Raw genomic sequence first — 20145 nt, 5'->3', positions numbered from 1 at the left:
TTCCTACTACTTTTAGAGATTGATCTACATTCCCTTCTTTATATCTGAAAAAAAAGGTAATTAAAAAATTCGGAACACATTTCGCGATGTCTCCTCCATGAGCGTATAAACAAATGGTTCTAACTTTTGAACTAAAGAGGGGTTCAACGGGCAGGCAACGCGTTACCAGCCGTGGGTAGGGACACATGACTACGATCGCGGGAGGCGCTATTCAAAATCGTGGCCGTATAGGTATCAAACGCGACGAAAAGAAAGCAAACGTTCGCGCTCTTGGACGATAGGTCAATGGTTGCGCTTATCAACAAGCGGCTAGCACGGGAAATCGGAGCGAAGGGAAAATCGCTTAGGGTAGCGCTGCGGGGAATAAACGATCGAGAATTAGAAAAATGTCGGATTAAAAACGCGATCGCGGTATCGGACTTGCAACTGCCTTCGCAAACGTTGAGCGGAGATATCGTGCGACAAATAGCGAGAAAAAAGAGCGTATTCATGCAACCATACGAGAACGCGAAATCCGAAATCTTGATATGACAAGACAATTGGGAATTAATCGTGTCGTTAGAGACGCGCGCGGTCCGAGAGAGCTCCCTAGCGCTCGCCTTCGCGCGCTTGGGTTGGACGGTACACAGAGTGAACGAGCGAACCGGCGACCGCGCGGAAATAACGGCGTGTGCGCGAATATACCGAACGGCGAATACCTGCGATGCGGAAGACGCAGTTCAGAGAGACGTGGAGTTAGACCGACGGATTAAAGAATATTTTTCGATCAAAGATTTCGGTGTTCGGCATCCCGTGAGACCGAACGCGAGACACAAACGCGCGTTCGAAATTTTGAGCAAAACGACCAAGCGAATAGGGAAAGCATGGGAAACGGGGTTTTTATGGAAGGATGATGTAGCTCCGTGAATCGACAACGAAGCGACCGCGATGCACGATCCCGTAGTGTTAGAAAAGAAGCTAGACCGTAATAAGGAATATGCCGCGATATTTTACGCAGGAACGCAACAATTGATCGTCATGGGGTACGCGAAAAAGGTCGACGGAGACGCGATAAGGGCACGCTGTTAGTATCTCTTGTATTTCGGTGTGACAAGCGCGAATAAACCTGGCCGCGTGCGAATTGTGCAACACGCGAGTAGCAAAACGAAGGGGATCAAAACCATACAAACCTGCGAGGGGGCCGATGTTGTTACGCGTAGCGAGGTTAGGACGAACAATTGCGAATATGTCAGATCGGTGTGTGAGTTAATTAACTGATAAACGTGAAAGAGATGCAGAACGAATGAAACTCCTCGCAAGAGTAAAGAAGAACGGCGGATGTTTGGCTTTCCTGGACCCTTGCCTTAACCATATAACTAAGGCAAGGGCCCGGAAAGTTTCTGTTTCAGGTATCCAGGACATCGTGGGAAACGTTACGCAAGCGTATAGAATAACCTGAATGAGAGATTAGTGCGTGGAGTGGAATGCGTGAATTTAATGTAAATATCAGTTTTTCCGGTTTTCTTGGCAGCGCAGGGCAAATGTCAGGGATTAGACGACTTGAGTCCGGGCGAAGCGCTCAAGAACGCATGTAGTACAGATATGGGAGTAAATCCGGATGATTGAATGGTACAAAATTTACCGAATTTTGTTAGGGGGTGGGGGGAGGGGGAGAGAATTGTTCCGGATAGAACTCGAGTGTCGGCAGAATTTAGGCTCCTTTGTAATCGTGTGCCGTTAATATTCTTCCTCGAGCGACGCGGAGAACTGAACGGAGGGCCAACAATAGTTTATGACATGCTCGCGAAATATGTCGCTTTCGGTTTGTAGCTGATTGCCGTCAATATCAAGCCAGATATGACCGTTTCGAGATCTTTAGAATTCCGCATGATTCCAAGGCTCGGCGGCCGGCCATGCCATAAATTCGGAGAAACGCACGAGCGCGTTGGGCCTTCCGTGAGTCACCAGGCGACCACCTACCCCTAGTTTCGAGGCTGTGGGGGAAGACACCGCGACGGGGGTGAGCGTGGGACGAAAGGAGCCCTGATTGGGTCTTGTTTCCAAGATCGGGGCCCATTCGTCGCGCCCCTTGGGCCTAGGGGGTGCAAACGAGGACGAGGAAGGGGCATTGCGAGGCGTTTTCGGTCGTCACTTTGCGAGACGAATTCAATTCTGAGCGGAACAGTCGTCCGGTAAGGGAATTCTCATCCGGATGAGAACACCATGTTGCGAGTCTTCGGATATGTCGATTTGATCTTTCGAATAATAAAGTACGGTTTCCTGACGTAAATCAAGTGTGTACATTTCCTTCGACATCCCATTTTATCCTGAACATATTGCTTCTATACTTTTATTCACTTTTCGCATTGTTTTGTTAATTTTACAAATTATAGTAACTAGTAAATGTTGTTTGGGCTACATCTATCTTAGAGACTTCTGAGAATATGTAAAATATCATTAATTATAATAAAAGAAGTTAAGAAACTACAATTTTACACAAAAGTTTTTTGGGTCATTGTTTATCAAAAATAAGATAATAAATTACAATTTTGCATAGTTATTTTTGGAAATTGATCGGTGTAGGAATACTTTCTACACCCACTGTATATTATGTAGGTGAGAGCCTTTCTGCTTTCCTTAATTTTTCCATCAAGCGGAGTAGAATATTCTGAGATAGAATAAAAGGAATCAGAGTTCCTTCGATCTCCGTCTACATTGGTTATACGATCGACCAGCTTAATACAATACTAAGGACGAAACAATGAAAATGAAAGAAAAAGAAAATATAGATGTTAAAATATAGAAAAATTTACCACGATTAATGTCTTCAATGAATACTTATTCTGAACCGTGATTGTTATTAATATTTAAGCGATTGCTAAGTATTACTATACAGGGTGAGGCAGCTAAACTGTTACAGAGCGATAATGCCTAAACTATCATAGGTACAAAAAAATCTTACAGGAAAAAGTTAGAAATTCATATGTTGCTCATACGCTACGTGAGGACCGTGGGATTAGTATTTCATACGTCCGTCGTCGTTGGAGGATTAAATCTATCTATGCATATCCTTGAATGACCATGTATTATAAGTCGATGGATTCGTCTCATCAACATTAGCTTTCATTATGTGTAAACAAAATCCTATGGCTCCATTTAAAAATATGATGACCTTGATACAACCGCAGCATCCGGACCAAAAAGAAAGCAATAGTCATATAAGATAAGGCCCCTCGAACCTTCTAATTTTTTCCTGTAAATTTTTTTGTATCTACGATAGTTTAGGCATTATTGGGCTATATACTTTAGCTGCCTCACCCCGTATTACTTCTGCATATTTCCCAAAATTAAACATTGCAAATAGACGACTAACGACGCAGTTCATACGTTTCAGGAGGTAAACTTTGGAATAGGAAAGTTTATAAATGAGCTCCTTCTTGATAAAGTGTCGACAACGATGTCTTTTTAAAAACGATTTGGAAAATGGCCGCGGTAACGTCGCGTCGGCTGACATGAACAAAGAAAAACGAAGTTCCTGGTCGTCAACGACGTTACGTGACTCACGTAATGTGGAAAAACATCTAATCGTTTCCGTGGGAGGGCAAAAAAATACGTCAATTTTATAGCCCCGTGGAAGCCATCGTGCCAGCTCAGGTCGCGAGTATATAATCCGACGAGATAACATTAATTTATGCGCCGCCAGTGGAACCAGTGCACGCGACAACCAGGGTTGTAACGTTAACGCTATAAAATCTCCACTCCGTTAAAACATTAACGTACCTGTCTTCCCCTATGTTCGCTTCGCATATCTTCTTTACCTCTTGTCTGCATGCCGACCGTTCCAGAATGACACAGTGGGGATGATATTGAATAAGTTACCTTTGCGTTGGCTGAATTCACTCCAAATGAGCCCAAACAACCCTTTGAGATTCAGGTAGTTAAACACTGGCCTATGGTCTAATAAAATATACTTGCATTTATATATTTTATGGTCTGTATTGGTAGAGGGTTGAAATAACCGTATTTATATTTATTAACGTTGCTTAACTCCTTTAGATTGGTAGATTCCAGGTGCCATGCCGGTCTCCTAGGATCCTCTCTGTGGAGTCCTCTAGTGTGCCCTGCACCCTTCAATCACACGCAGAGGGGTTTCGTCTTCCTCCCCGAGTGGTCAGGAATTAACAGTCAACCTCGCCCTCTCCCCCCTTTCGTGGCTGGACCCGAAAAATTACAGTTACCAGAAATATAACTAATATAAAAAACACAAACGTACCTGTTGTCTTCTGTGCTCGCTCCTCTTGATTCATCAATCGTGTCCCTGCCCGCGCCCCAAGCTTTCTAAAATAACGCGACGTGGATGATATCGATCTGGCAAAGGAATGCACTCGCTCGAAGGATGCCAAATGACGTCACGATGCGAAGTAAATTTGATCGAAGGCTTCGACGTGTACGCGATGGATGCATCTCGTTCCACACGCAGCCAGCGTCGACGGAAAAATGGAAAAAAAATCGTTCAATCTCGATTGGAAATTCTAATGATGCGATGGTCAGGTGGGAAAAACGAACTAGACGAAATCAACGAAATAGAGTTAGAACGTCGCGTTTCGTCACGAACCCCCCTCCCATGGCCACCGGCGCTGTTCGACACGAATCGATACGAGACAGTTTCAGCCACCATTTGTTTGTTCTAATTACCCCCCTTCGTCGCAACCGGCAAATTGCGTTTCTCGTCCGTGTGTTTAAATTTCCTGCAAAAATATATTCCCGCGCCGCCGCGGAATTTCTTGTGCATTTTTTATGAAATTGGAGTACATCGCGTAAACAAAAGAAAGGCAATCTGGATAAACGTATTACAAATGAAGGGTTTTTATTTATAGGAAATGGCTAAAATATTAACGATTGCAACTTTAGTGATTTGGAATTTTTTAAATAGGTATCATTTTATGGAAATATTTTGAAAACCTTAGACAAGAAGAATGTTGAAAAAGTTTACTTTGATCTAGAATAAAAGAGTACCCCCTTGATATTAAAAGTACCCAGTAGATCAACTTGAATCATGTATGGTAAATTTCTTGTTAATATGACTCAGTTACTAACAATGATTTTGCTACAAATACTACATACAATGATTAAAATATGATTAAGACTAATTTTATTAATAAATAAATTTCCTCCCACTTCTTTCAATTTTAAATATATATATAGTAGCATGGTTAACAGGTATGTATTATTCTTGGTAATTTTAGCGATAAATGACGTCATCTTTCATGTTTAATCGTACTCGTGTATATTTGTACTTTAAATAACAAAATTGGATATGTTCTATACCATTTGTATTTTAATGAAGGACAACAATCTTGCAGTCCCTTTTGGAAAACCCTTTATTTTTCACCTACATTTTATTTGTGAACAAAATTCAAAATTTAGCAATTTAATTGTGACCCATACTTACTTGAATAGCTATATTTTTATTCCTTCATTGTAAAATATTTAAATTTATAATTCAAACTCTACTATTTAGTACAACGCTTAAGAGATACAGACATATCCACTTATTATTCAAAATTTAAATAAAATGACAATGTAGGTATATAAAAACTTTTTCAAAAGGTGCTTTAGAATTTTATTTTGTATTAAAACAAAAGATTGTGGAATATATCTGATGTTTCTATTTTAAATGAAAGTACACATGATTACAATTGAACATGGAAGTTGATGTTATTTAAGAGTCTCCCACAACTAGACTGACAAGGGTGTTTTGTTATTAAAATACAAAACCCTGAAGTCCCTTTTGGGAAACACCATCATATGTTTTAACCTTTCGAATTTGTTTTTTTTTTTGTTCCTCTTTTGAAAAGAATCCAGTATGGAGAGTATATGTATAGAGTGATTGATTAATGACAGAGAGTTAAGTTCTAGAATAGTTATGTTAATGGTTGATGGTAAAGTGTCAAAATGAGAATTCTAGGCGGTTGACTATTAGTGTTTATTATTAACGGGCCCATGAATGAAATACATAAATGAAATATAAAATGAAATGAAAAATGAAAAAGAAGAGTGTAATTATACAAACGTACATATAACGAAATTAACAAAAAATAATAAATAATGAAATAAAAACTGTTCATGTATTTACTAATAACAAGCATTAGAACGTCACAAGCGAACTGTCATTCAAGATGTGCTCTAGAAGACCATTGACCCATAAACTTTCGTGTTAGGTTATAGGTTTAATTTGCATTCGGTAACTTTTGCTCGTAGCCAACAGATTTCAATTCAGTGAAGGGAAGCTGGATATGACAATGTTAAGCACTTCCTCACGTTTCACAGATAAAATTCTTATATTTTTCGCTTTTTACTTCTTCCTTAGAGTGGTATTCGTGGACTCGCTCAAATGGCGAACAACAGTTTCCACTCTTTCATTTCAGGGATCCATACGAATCTTGTCATTTAGCTTCGTTGATGCTGACTGACGTGACATTTATAAATCTCACTCTTATACCAAGTTCGTGCATTTTTCTCTGCGAAAGTTTCACCTGTCTTTCGAGGAATCAACGAAAATCCTACTTTGAATATTTTTCATTCCGCACCGATAGTACTGGCGCATCGTCGCAAACTTCCAGAGATACGACATGAATTTGCAAAATTGAATACAAGAACTATAAGTTAGTTTTTCTTGTTTGTAGATTAACTAAAACATTTGTTCGACAAAGTACTGATAATTATTAAATACAATTGCGTAGTGTAATTATTGAAAAAAATACAAAAGTCAAGAAAGTAAATAAAAGAATATCATAATATTATTTTTCAACGAAACTAGAATGCAAAGAATGCATTTAGAAATACTCTTTACCCTGTTCGTTAGTATTTCGACGAACGCTCTGGCGTCATTCTGTTCCTTCAAGAAAGTCCCTTGTTTTCGTCTTCTTTCACTCCCATACTAACCGACACTTGAGTTCGAAACAAGGAACTTCGTTTAACAATTACACCTCTTCGCGTTGTAGCCCGTGCAACAAATACAATTTCTTCTAGCTTCCGAGTTGCTGTTTCTCAAAGAATCCCGACGTCCCTTTCGTATTCTCTTTGCTTGCGCTCGAAACGTCCGAAACGAGAAAAGTAAACTTTAAATAAAGGAAAAATGAACCTCGTTTGCGAATTACACCAATTTGCGTGGCAACAGAGCGGGGCGAATGGAATTTATTCGTATTCGGGTAAAGAGATGGGTACGGAGGAGGCGGGGGGGGGGGGGGGATAAAAATAATTTATCCCATCTGCATGTACTTCTCGAAACTTTTATTCACAGCGACAAGAGCCATCTTTCCAACAGAGGTGGGCAAATTTTTATTCAAATATTGGATGATGAATAGAGATTATTCTTTAGCGATTCATTCATCACGTTTATTCTACAGTGATTTGGACTAGTGATTTGTTTAACTTTTTGGGATTAAGTGGATTAACTGATAGATTTTTAAGCAAAGATTGTTTATTAAAGTATGATAATACTAAGGATACAGATTTTGTTAGTGTAAGAGTATCGTAATCGGTAGTAACAGAAGAAGGGAAAAGTAAAGCAGTAGTACAAACATAGAAAAAATTACAGAGTAGTAGGTAACTTAAGAAAAATAAAAAGAACTAGCATGTTTTAAATTATTTCGGAAATCACAATTTCCAACATTAACAACCTAACTGATTCATCTTTTGCTTAATTATTTAAACATGGTGGAATGTTTTCTAGCCTATCACGAAAGACAACATTTTTATTCAAATATTGAATGACGAAAGGAGAGATCGCTTTAGCGATTTATTCGTCACGTTTATTTCACAGTGATTCGGACGAGTGATTTGTTTAATTCTGTGGGAATAGGTGGGTTAACAACCTAATTGTTCCATCTTTTGCTTAGCTATTTATGGATGATGAGATATTCCTGAACTCATCTCAGAAAGTTGAAATTAATTACAGTTCAACAGTTTGATATTGTATTGAAAGTTTTTCATTATTTAATAATTATTAAGTCATATTCGTTGCTGTATCTTTCCATTTCTTATTAATGACACATATTGTCATTAATATGAATAAACGTCATTTATTTAATTAATATTATCATATATCAGATATTTTCACTTTGTTTATTTATCTCTAAACGATATACTAGTAAAATAATTCTTCTTTTTAAGCATATTTTTTACTATTTTATTTTATTTCAAATTTATTGCTTTTAAAGGTGGTACGAAATTGTTGAAATAATTTACTAAAACTGTACGGAATTTTATTTCAAATACACTATATTATAAGAAGGTTTATAATATATTAGTTTATTCTTAGTGAAAGGTGTAACATTTAGATAGTAATAGGTAGATAGGTGCCTTAAAAATCAAGCTACAATTTTCAATATTAATTTGTATGTTTCCGATACAACACGAGTGTCGGCAGAATTACGTTCTTTTATAATTGTGTGCAGTTAGGTCGTTGATATTCTTCCTCGAGCGACGCGGAGAACTGAACGGAGGGCCAACAATCTAGAGACGCGAGTAGCGTCTCGACGCCAAGTACATGAAAAATAGCCTCCCCGTATATGCCTGGCGCTGGCGCTACCGCGTATCTTTTACTTCTTGCAACGACTTTCTGACATGCATTGTGCGTACTTTTGAAAACTTAAAGGATTGAAACTGGAATTATAATACAATAAATTGTGCGTTACCAATAGTGGATCTCTTTGTACATTTTCCCACTTTATTTATTAACATTTAAATTTGTTACAACAAGATTTTCTGCCACGCGTTGTGCATACTTGTGAATATTATTCTAATACAATAAATTGTGCATTACACATAGTGGATCCCTTTCTTTATTTCTCATTTCATGTTTAACATTTTTATTTCTTGCAACAAGACATTTTGCGATGCGTTGTGTGTACTTTGGAAACATAAAAGACTGTAACTGGTATTGTAATATAATAAGTTGTGGGTTAGAAATAGTGTAGACCTGTTTTTTCATTTCATACTTCATTTTTAACATTTAAGTTTGTTACAACAAGACTTTCTGCCATGCGTTATGTGTGCTTTTAAAAACTTAAGGGACTGAATCTGGTATTGTAATATAATAAATTGTGCGTTATTCATATGACATTAATTTTATTTGTAAATAACACATACAAACCTTATTTTACTTGCAAATTAATGTAGCATGTCAATGATATCTTACATATTCTCGGAAGTCTCTAAGATATATATAGTCCAAAGGACATTTAATAGTTAATATAATTTGTGAAATTAACAAAAAAATGCGAAAAGTGGGTAAAAGTATAGAAGCAATAAGTATTTGTACAATAAGTATTTGTACGATTCTTATGAGGAACCATTTACAGTAGAGTTTGTAACGTAAGCACATTAGTTTATTGCTCCGTACGAATTAGAAAACATCAAATTTCCAGGAAAGTACTTTTAAACAGTTGTGCGAATACTTATTGCTTCACTATTTCCATCGATTAATTGTTTTTTTTTCTTGTTGATTTCGCAACTTACATAAATAGCTATTTTTTTTGTAATCTATCTATCCCTATAAAAAACTTCAAAAAATTACGCTAGGTACATGAAAAAGTGGAGGACTTAAAGAGTAATCATAGAAAAATAGAAGATCCCCCTAAAAAAATTGAAAAAAGTAGAAAAAGATGTAAAATCGAAATGAGCAGCCATTACATGAAGGTCCTTTCCAGTAAAGTGCAAGATGACACTGTGTAACATAATATCAAATTCGGTGCTTTCCAATTATGCGCAGCTAAAATGCTGTGTTCAACAGTGCAGACGTTCAGACCCTAATGACAACTCATGTAAACTGACTGCTCCGCACTTTGGCGGTGAAATGAAGAAGCTAAATAATGTATCAACCACAAACTGAGACTGTTTAGACATTTGCCTAGATATCCGTGGACTGGAAGTCAAATGCTTGGCGTGGTCAGGCAAAGCATTCTCAGATCATCAATACCCATACTTTTTTATGATTGAAACGAACTCACCTAAATGAACTTCTATCATAATTGTATGAAGCGTCTCTTTCGAAATGATCAACCTGTAGATGTTCAACGCATGTTACGGCGATAAAACGAAAGTAAAGTAAAAAAGAGCCTTTATAAGCATTACTTTACCCAGAACTTTTTTACATATAAAAAATAGAACATTTTTCTCTACTCCAAACGCAACTATCTTTTTTTATCACCAAATGTCGTGTTAGCAAAAGAATTAGTAGGATTCAATAACGGTAAAGTATAAAATTTTGCAAAAGTTTGGGAGTTGACAGTCCAACTTAAAATCCAGTTCGTCTTAAAATATTTAAATCAAGTCCCTTTCTCTTCGCCGTCGAAGTCGACGCGTGTCTCGTAGAATAAACGGTGAAAATATTTGTGTCTAGCCCGCTTTTACACAGAACTTCTTTGATCCAACGAGTAAGAGATTCAGCTCTAAACAGCCCCAAACGGTTTTTTAAACAATACGAACAGCGAACTTTCTGATCCCCGAATACTCACGGTCCTCGCGATATAACACTCCAGAGGCGAAGCAACACAAACTTTGACGTTTGCTGAATAAAAAAGGGAGCACCAATACTGATTCCTGTTGATTCCTGTTTTCGCTCGATGTTTTTTTTTCTTTTTTTTCTATGTGCAGGAATCTTAACTTCTAATGCATTACTTTACGCTGAATATTTTCTAATTTTATTAGCGAAAAAGTTTGCATTCGATGATCCGTAGTAAGAGCGAGCAAGATGATAAGTTTTAACGACAAGTCTCTCAAGTTCATTTTCTTATTTGGCACCAACGTAATTAAATAATCTAAAACCATCTTCGGATCCCAAGTTGAAGTATACTTAGGCCTCGACGGCCTCAATCTACTCATTGCCTTGCAAAATCTTTTTAACCTAAAATCCTGAGGTAGCTCTGGCCCTACGAGCAACGAAATAGCGGATCTATAGGACTTCAATGTGCCCTGAGAACCTCCCTTTTCAAATACTTCTGTCAGAAAAGTTAAAACATCTGGAACAGAATTTGAGTACGGGCTGATTTTTCTCGTTTGGCAAAAAGACCAGCATTTCCACCATCATGTCTCCATGATGAGTCGCTGAACGATGCCAACAATATTTTCATTGAATCTTTTGGAACCTCCTTTATCTCGAAGCTCATCCGGACAAGACTCCTGGAACCAGGGTAAGGTTCTTTCAAAATTTCAACCTGTTCCTGTTGGAGCAAACAACCATACTCGAACTAAAACTTGAAGGCACTGATTCAGAGTCTTCAAGTTTAGAACAAACATACTGGATCCATCCGGTTTAGGAACTAGAAAATAACTCGAGACAATTGTCCCTCACTCGACTGACACGTCTGAACTGCACCTTTAACTATTAATTCGTCAATTAATTGACTGATTTTAAATCTTTCGTTAATTGTGAAATTCCGAAAACTCGGAGGCACGATCTGTTTAATTTTCGAGCAAAAAAGGATCTTATAACCCCTCAACCAAGCCAAAACTTTTTCGTCAGTGGTTATATCTTGTCATTTAACTTGAAAGAGACCGAGTCTACCGGCTTCCACCAAGCTCTAACATCTTCTCAAGTGTTCCCGATTTCGATTCCGATCACGATCGCGTCTCTGGTAGCGAGGTTTCTGGAAAGATTGCGGCTACTTTTTTTATAACAAGTGATACCTCGGCTTCTGCCCGTCCGACGCCGCTGGATAATTCCTGGCCTGAGGTTGACAGGGCGAGAATCTTGAGTTTTTTGCTTGTTTCGAAGATTGCGATCTTTGAGCGACTTTGAGATCTCTCCAAGAGCTTTCCATCGTTTTTGCCTTCTTCGACACCTCTTCCAAATTGTTATAAAACAAGAAATATCAGCAGCCAGACGCGTTGACAGCGTCTCGAAGAGATGCGTTGATATTGGCTAATATCAAGCTTCGACGAACAAAAGACTCATCGTGCTGCAAATCCGCCAATAGCTGGATCAAATCGAACAAATATTTAACTCAAGACAGCATTTCAGGATTGTCTTTCCCCTTCACAGCAATAGACATTGCTTGCATTTCGAGAGCCGAAGAAACAGTAATCTTTTCTTGTTTCATTCGAATACGGTCATCCCTCTTCGGAACCAACTCCTGGACAACAAATTTGAACTCAGGATTTAGTTTAGGAGGATCAATGGGCGTACAGTTGTTAGAAGGTGGATATTTCTTTAGAACCTTTACTCTAATTTCCTCCAACAGGCCCTCCTTAATAACATCTTCGTAGCGTACCACCAGATCTTTATGAACTGGAGGAGCGAAGACTCTTTCTTCGCAGATACGCTTACCAAAAATATCTAAAATATCAGAACTTAACGCAGCTTCTGTGTTCAATATCGCTGGCTCACTAAAATCTACCGGTGGCACATCATCGACAGGGATGTTCCGTAGATTTGTTAACTGATTCGTGGAATACAGCAAAACCCGATGCATTTGACTTGCATGCCTGTCATCTGCCGGGTTATCTTCTTGTTCACTCCTATCTGGAGGAACTGAAGAAACACACCGATCCGAACTAAAAAATCTCGCTCTGGGATATCTGGAACGGTCACGATCTAGAAATCCAGACCGACAATAATAGGTTAGTCCTAAACATTGTTTCATATTTCTCATATTCAAAATATGAGTAACTTTCAAAGCAGGTTAGAGCCTGATGAATAAATTCGCAAAACTCTTCGGAATCGAAGAAAAAAATTCATCTCACGAGAATCCATAAAAGTGAGGAAAAAAGGTTTGACACGTAGGTTAGTGCCTACAAGTGAACAAACTTGACATTTTACAGGTTAGAGCCTGTTGTCAAAAAATTGCGAGAGGTATTGAACCAATCGACGCATTCTACTTTTTCTTCTCCCTCTTCCAGTCCATAAAGACAACTCGTCAGTAACCGCGTCATTCGATCTATTCCTGCGACGATGGCTCTTCCTCTTCTTTTTCTCTTCCTCCCTTCCCAACTTCTCAAGACGTCTCTCGAGATCCTTATTTTGATTTTCCACATCGAAAAAATCTCTTTTATGCCTTTTGCGAAACATTTACACAGATATAAAAGAGAAATTCTCTCATTAACAACGTGGCTAATCGGCTCAAAGCGAAACAATGAGGCATGACGGGCGTGCAGACATAAGAGGCGATACCCGCCCCTTTTTGATTTTTAACTTTGAAATTTGTGGCAATATCGGCGAGAAGTGGGGGTACTATAGGTTGATCTCGAGAAAGAGGCGCGTAATACAATCTCTCTCGTAGACTTTCACATAATTTGACAGTTTGGAACGCTGACAATATGAGTACATTTTCATTATTTTACATTTTAAAATAATTCTTATTCATCAAAACCTTGACCTTGCCTGGCCACGCCAAGCATTTGACTTCCAGGCCACGGACATCTAGCCAAATGTCTCAACAGTCTCAGTTTGTGGTTGATACACTATTTAGCTTCTTCATTTCACCGCCAAAGTGCGGTGCAGTCAGTTTACATGAGTTGTCATTAGGGTCTGAACGTCTGCACTGTTGAACACAGCATTTTAGCTGCGCATAGTTGGAAAGCATAGTTTATGACATGCTCGTGAAATATGTCGCTTTCGGTTTGTAGCTGATTGCCGTCAATATCAAGCCACATGTGACCGTTTCGGGGTCTTTAGAATTCTACATGGTTCCGAGGTTCGGCGGCCGGCCGTGCCATAAATTCGGAAAAACCCACGAGCGCGTTGGGCCTTCCGTGAGTCACCAGGCGACCACCTACCCCTAGTTTCGAGGCGGTGGGGGAAGACACCGCGGCGTGGTTGAGCGTGGGACGAAAGGCGCCCTGATTGGGTCTTGTTCCCAAGATCGGGACCCATTCGTCGTGCCCGTTGGGCACTAAGGGGTGGAAACGAGGACGAGAAAGGCGCATTGCGAGGCGTCTTCGGTCGTCAGTTCGCGAGACGAATTCAATTCTGAGCGGAACAGTCGTCCGATAAGGGAATTCTCATCCGGATGAGAACACCATGTTGCGAGTCTTCGGATATTTCGATTTGATCTCTCGAATAATAAAGTTCGTTTTCTCGACGTAAAACAAATGTGTAAATTTCTTTCGACACCCCATTTTAGCCTGAACATGTATAATATTGATAACATATCAGAAAAATATAACTTTCATTTTCTTGTTTTATTTAAAATAATGCAACGTTAGTGGGTAAATTTTGACAACTCATCCCTGTGTAAGTTAATTTGTTCTTAATGCAAGCTGTAACATAGACAACTCCAAAATCAAACTACAATCTCCCATATTAATTTGCATGGAAATTAATAAGAAATATGCTACTTTTATTTTTCTCTTTATATAAAATAATGCATCATAAGTGGCACGATTTTGGCAACTCACCCCTGTATTTTGCAAGGGTAGCTCCCCCTTCTTCAAATCGACTTACCTTGCGATTTCTGGGAACTTTGTTCCTCGAAAATGCTTCACTAGTCAGCGACATTGTAATCTTCCAACCCTTCGATTATGCGGAATTGCACGTCGAACAATACCTTTGCGTCGAGTACTACATGCATAATCGCGTATATGCACTTTTCCACGCTAGGGCTTGTGTTACCCAAACCTTTACCTGATAGTCGCATCCTTCCTTTTGTATCGTTGACAGAATAGATCGTTTCTGCTATATTTTTATTCATTTGTAATAACAATAACCTCACTGTGATTTCCATAAAGTATAATCGCGATTCACTTGTGTTTCTAGAGGTGTGTATTATTTGAAATTTGTTTAAATTTAATAGAAATTAGACTTATTGTTAATTCAACCAAATACACGTATGTCTTTATATGTGTATAATATAAGTTTCTTTCCTTTTGTATTGTTGACAATGTAACTCTTTTCTGAAAAATTTTTGTTATATTATAAGTTTCTTTCCTTTTGTATTGTTGACGATGTAACTCTTTTCTGAAAAATTTTTGTTATATTATAAGTTTCTTTCCTTTTGTATTGTTGACAATGTAACTCTTTTCTGAAAAATTTTTGGTCATTTTTAATAACATAATCATAATTTTCATAAATTATATTCTGGGTTTATTTGCGTTAATTGTTGCATCTATTTTTTTAAATTTTGTGGGTATAGATATATTGTTAATACAATCAAATGTCTTTATTAAATTAAGATTAGAACTTCCAACACAGGTGTTTTGGTCCCCTTCAGTGTTGTTGACTTTATGTTTGCTTATTAATCTTATTCGAATGAAAGGTCTTTAAAAAATGAAGCCTACTCAAGCAGTATATATTCAACAATATTTTACATCTAAGTACACTTAACAATATTTGACTATTTCTCTAAATCATAAATGAGGAGATTATTCTAACAGTTATTTCAATAAGTGCATTTGGTGTTCAGATATCGGAATACAATTTTAGTTGGGTAAATTTAGTATCCATGAAAAGTCGTGTAATTCTGAAGTAACTTGATCAGGTTCTGTTATATAAACATCAGCATATTTTAGTCCAATGAACGATCTCGAAATAAGACGTGTATCTACGATCTTAAATGACACTATTCCGCAGTGAACTTCTTCGATAACTGTAAAAAATGTTGACTTAGATATCTTCAAACATGATGAATAGATTATAAGTCATATTTTTATCCCTCATAACCGTACAGAAGGTGAAATGAATTATTCCATTTTTCAAAAATTGATGACGTTGACATCTTAAATGTGATAAATCATACAGAACATTTTGTTCTATTATTATATTATATCTAGGTTTTCTCATTTAAATGGCTCATACTGTATATTCATTAAATTAATTTTTAATAATTGAAAATCAATCGAGTCATTTTTTTTAGAAATTCAAACATTTTGCTGCTCAAGCAGGATCATAAATTTCTACACAGATATTTTTAATAATATTTTCAAATATCAATTAAGATTCAATACCCTGTTGAGTTTATTACTAGAACTATCAAACTGAGCAATCTAATCTATGGAGTGAACTTCTATTTAAAATTACTCAATTATTATCAATGCTTTTACTATAATTTTTGTTAAAAATTATCAAAATAGAGAAATAATTGTATCGATAAATAAATTTACTTCTTTCTCATCTAATTTCAAAGATCTATTAACTAAAAACTATTAACCTACATAAACTACCACCACGATGGACTTATTGATAAAAATAGGCATGGCAAACCAGTATATTACGTTCGGGAATTCTGTGTCTCGATAAGAATTCCAGGAATACACTATGTGTCACGAAATGAAAATCGCATATGGGTCATTGCAAGTCTCGCGCGACTCAATATAAGGAATCAATGATTAACAACAACAAAAGAATAAAATATTCTACAATAACCTGTATATTTTATCCGTTTAAAAATAAAATATCCTTATAACAAACATTTTTATTCTAACTTTATTTTTAACAAAATTCATGATGAACATCATTTTGGACATTATACTAATTAAGGTACAATACTACGTTGTGCAAACTTTTATTCACATGTCATTTTCTAGAGAACTTGGTTAAAATGTTGATTAAATAATCAAATAATGCACTGCTGTTTCTTATGGTCTCCAAGAAAACATTTACTATGAGTAAATATTATTATTTACTATTAAACAGTAAACTTTCAACAAGGATTGGTTCATAAATCGTAGATGCATATAAATTGGTAAAAAATTTCTCGTAACAAATTTGTTAACGAATTTTGCTCGTCAAACTAAAAAAAGGAACTTTAAAGGCGAGGTTAGTTTTTTTTTCTTTTCTTTTTAAGGATACCTCAACAACTTTTTCTGCGTTCTGAAATTTATACCAACAAAAGTTTATAATCGTCTCGTTTCGCATAGATGAAAAACCAACCGTGGAAAAACAGAAAAATTACTGCCGGAACTGGCAGTTTCGCCAAATACACAAATTAAAAAATCTGTACACGCTGTAAGCTTTTGCAAGCTCAATATTTACGTTGTTATTATTATTATTATTATTATTAATTCCATAATGTATTTTAAAAGCAATTATAAAATATTATATTATATTATATTATATTATAGAAGAATAGAATATAAAACATTATGTTATATTATAGGAGAAAAGAATATTGACAATTATATTATGTTACAGAACACGTTGCAAGAAATTTGAATAATCTACTATAAAATCAGTATCAATCGATGAAACTACGTTTACTAAGAATTAAGTAGGCACCAATAATATTTATTTTAATAACATATTAGAAAATCCCTTTGTCTCCCCCGTTATATCTTTCGTGACGTGACGGAATTTATTTTTCAATGTGATCTGATCTTTGCAATATGATTTTACAGAATGCTCGCGAATTCCGTTCGCATGCAAACCGATTTTCTGCGAATTCCTAGTTATCAGATTTTGACATAGATTATTTACATAGAAAATAGCGTATCGCACTTTGGGATCTCTCGCGTTATCATAGAGAATAAAACGAGCTCGTGACTTGGTTAGCAGATACCCAGCCAGCGTGCTGTTAAATAGATTATCTGGCTAGAAACGTGTACTTTTTTGTCGTGCAACATGACGTCGGTATTTTTTATAAAGTAAAGCAAAATTACAACCGATGCTTGTGAGTTGGACAAAAACAAATAATGTTGATGCTTTAACCTTTTCGGTGCTCTACGCGAGTATTTTGTTCTTGTCGTGCTCAAGACGAGTTAAATCGCATGAGCTTTTTAAATATGAAAGAGCTCAAGACGAGTTAACTCATTTACTCATTAACAATAAATTCATGCGATTTAACTCGTCCATTGTTAAATCGTTTGTTGTTGATAAACGATTGTTGATCATCTATTGTTTTTATTTGCTCGAAGAGTTACACACTCCCTCATAGTCAAAACATAATTTATGTAATAAATATAAATATAAAAATTTTACTTAATTATTTTAGAAAAAATATTCTTAATAACTGAATAATTTTAAGCAAAAGTTTTACATATACGAACCAAATTAATTTGCTTGCTTCATAATTCATGTAATAAAATCTAATGAACGTTGAATTGTTGTTCGAAACTACCAAGTAACATTATCTTAAATAATAATTCTTGTGCTACTTGCATATTTAATTTGGCACAGGAGAAACAATTCGAAGCACTTCCCGCTCGAAGCTCTCGAGAATTCTACTTTACTCGATCTCCTTGAGTAAATGTAATCGCGTCTCGCTTTCCCAGAAAACATCGATCGATTCGAAACCCTCTGTATCGATTCTGGTGGCAAACACTTGGAAATTTCTTCCTTGGTGTCCATTGGAAACTTACGCTCATGAAAGGACCACGTCGAACGAGCGATTCGTTTTCACCATGAATTATAGACTTCTCGAATCACGTCTCAGGAAACCGCAGATGAACCTGCCAACTACATCGAGTCAGAGAGCCTATTCATCTACCCTTAACCGTGGAAAGCTGATTCGTCCTGCGAAATATACAGTCTGTGTTTCCTATTATAACATACCACTTCCTTCTCACGGATATCAAAAACAGAATTTTCTTAGGCTCTCGGTATTTTGTTGGACTGAAAGAACCGTTGTTTTTGAAAGCAACGGAAGGTTAATCAATCTGGGTACTTATCAAGGTTAAATTAAACGTGTATGCTGTTTTTAAGAATTGGAAGAATTCTAATTAAGTGGCTATCGAAAGAATTTTAATTAAATGGAGAATTTGTATGTTGATCGATTGTGTCGAGCTAAAGAACAGAATTTATTAAATAGGATTATTTTATCTAATTCAAGAGAACAACATTTCAGAAAACACGTATTTCGTACTTTGATCTGTAGTTTAAATACACAAATTGTCGTGAAAATTGACTACCATTTTGCAATAAAAATATAGTAATGTTAATACATAATTTATAAAAATGATTCGAGGGCTCGTTAGATCCATCCAGAAAATAATTTGCGAAACACAAATATTACAGAAATGTCATATTCCCGGTCATTATTTGAACAATTATTGTTAATAATTAATTTAACTAATGTCAGAAATTAATTTTTAGTTATTCCAGCTAACAGATATAACGATATATAAAAATTTCTCACGGTTAATGTCTCGAATGAATACTTACAGTGGGTGTAGAATGTATTCGTACACCGATCAATTTCCCCAAAAAACTTTTGTGTGATTTTTTATAATCAATGATATTTTACATATTCTCGGAAGTCTCTAAGGTAGATATAGTCCAAACAACATTTACTAGTCAATATAATTTGTGATGTTAACAAAAAAATGCGTAAAGTGGGTAAAAGTATAGAAGCAATAAGTATTTATACGACTCTTATGACGAACCATTTAAAGTAGAGCTTGTAATGTAAACACATTAGTTTATTGCTCCGTACGAATTAGAAAACATCAAATTTCCTGTAAAGTACTTTTCAAAAAAGGCTCTAATAGAAGAATGGTAGAAGATCCCACTTTGAATAACTAATAATTTAGTTAATTTAATGCTTAGAAAAGTAACAATAATTATAAAATCAAAAGAAAATCCTACGAAGGAGGTATCATATATTTATAAATTCATGTAAATTTCTTTTTTTTTTAACGATGTTTTAAAAACTAAACAGTTGTGCGAGTACTTATTGCTTCAATATTTCTATCGATTAATTGTTTTTTTCTTGTTTATTTCTCAACTTACATAAATAGCTATTTTTTTTTACTCTATCTATTCTAGAGATTTCCGAGAATATGTAGAATGTCATTGTTTATAAAAAATAAGTTAATAAATTACAATTTTACATAGCTTTTCTAGAAATTGATCAGTCTACGAATACTTTTTACACTCACTGTATTCTGAACCGTAATTGTTATTAATGTTTAATCGAACACTGAATAATACTGTATGTAACATAAATGTTTAATTATGTCAGAGATATTAAGTTTTGATTGTTCCAATCAATAAATTTCACGTGTGTCCATCTTGTTTGATTTCAGCCGGTGGGATTCGTGACTTTTCACACGAGGGCCGGTGCGGAGGCGGCGAAACAGGACCTGCAGGTAATAGCCCCTTTCTCGAAAGAGAAAATATCGGGCTCCTCGATTCGACGAGAGCTCCTGAGGGCTCCCTTTACAATTAGACATATTATATACAGGGTGTCCCAAAAATGTTGGAGTCCCTTTAAAGTGGTGGTTCGAGAGGTG

General features: G+C 36.3%; 1 protein-coding gene across 4 annotated transcripts in view; it reads left to right on the top strand.

The window, feature by feature from the left end:
* Positions 1 to 20145, top strand: part of LOC128891260 (protein couch potato-like) — a 366536-nt gene that overhangs the window by 252867 nt on the left and 93524 nt on the right. For all 4 annotated transcript variants that reach the window (XR_008460781.1, XM_054150670.1, XM_054150669.1 and 1 more), the window contains exon 4: positions 19939 to 20001. Coding sequence is in view for 3 of the 4 variants with exons in the window: in XM_054150670.1 (XP_054006645.1) it covers positions 19939 to 20001 (63 nt within the window). In the remaining variant the exon portion in view is untranslated. The remainder of the gene's footprint in view (positions 1 to 19938; positions 20002 to 20145) is intronic.

Source organism: Hylaeus anthracinus, unplaced genomic scaffold (assembly GCF_026225885.1).
Source record: "Hylaeus anthracinus isolate JK02 unplaced genomic scaffold, UHH_iyHylAnth1.0_haploid 12001, whole genome shotgun sequence".
In the NCBI taxonomy this organism is placed as follows: domain Eukaryota; kingdom Metazoa; phylum Arthropoda; class Insecta; order Hymenoptera; family Colletidae; genus Hylaeus; species Hylaeus anthracinus.
The sequence above is the reverse complement of the archived record's forward strand: the minus strand, read 5'-3'. Positions and strand labels throughout refer to the sequence as shown.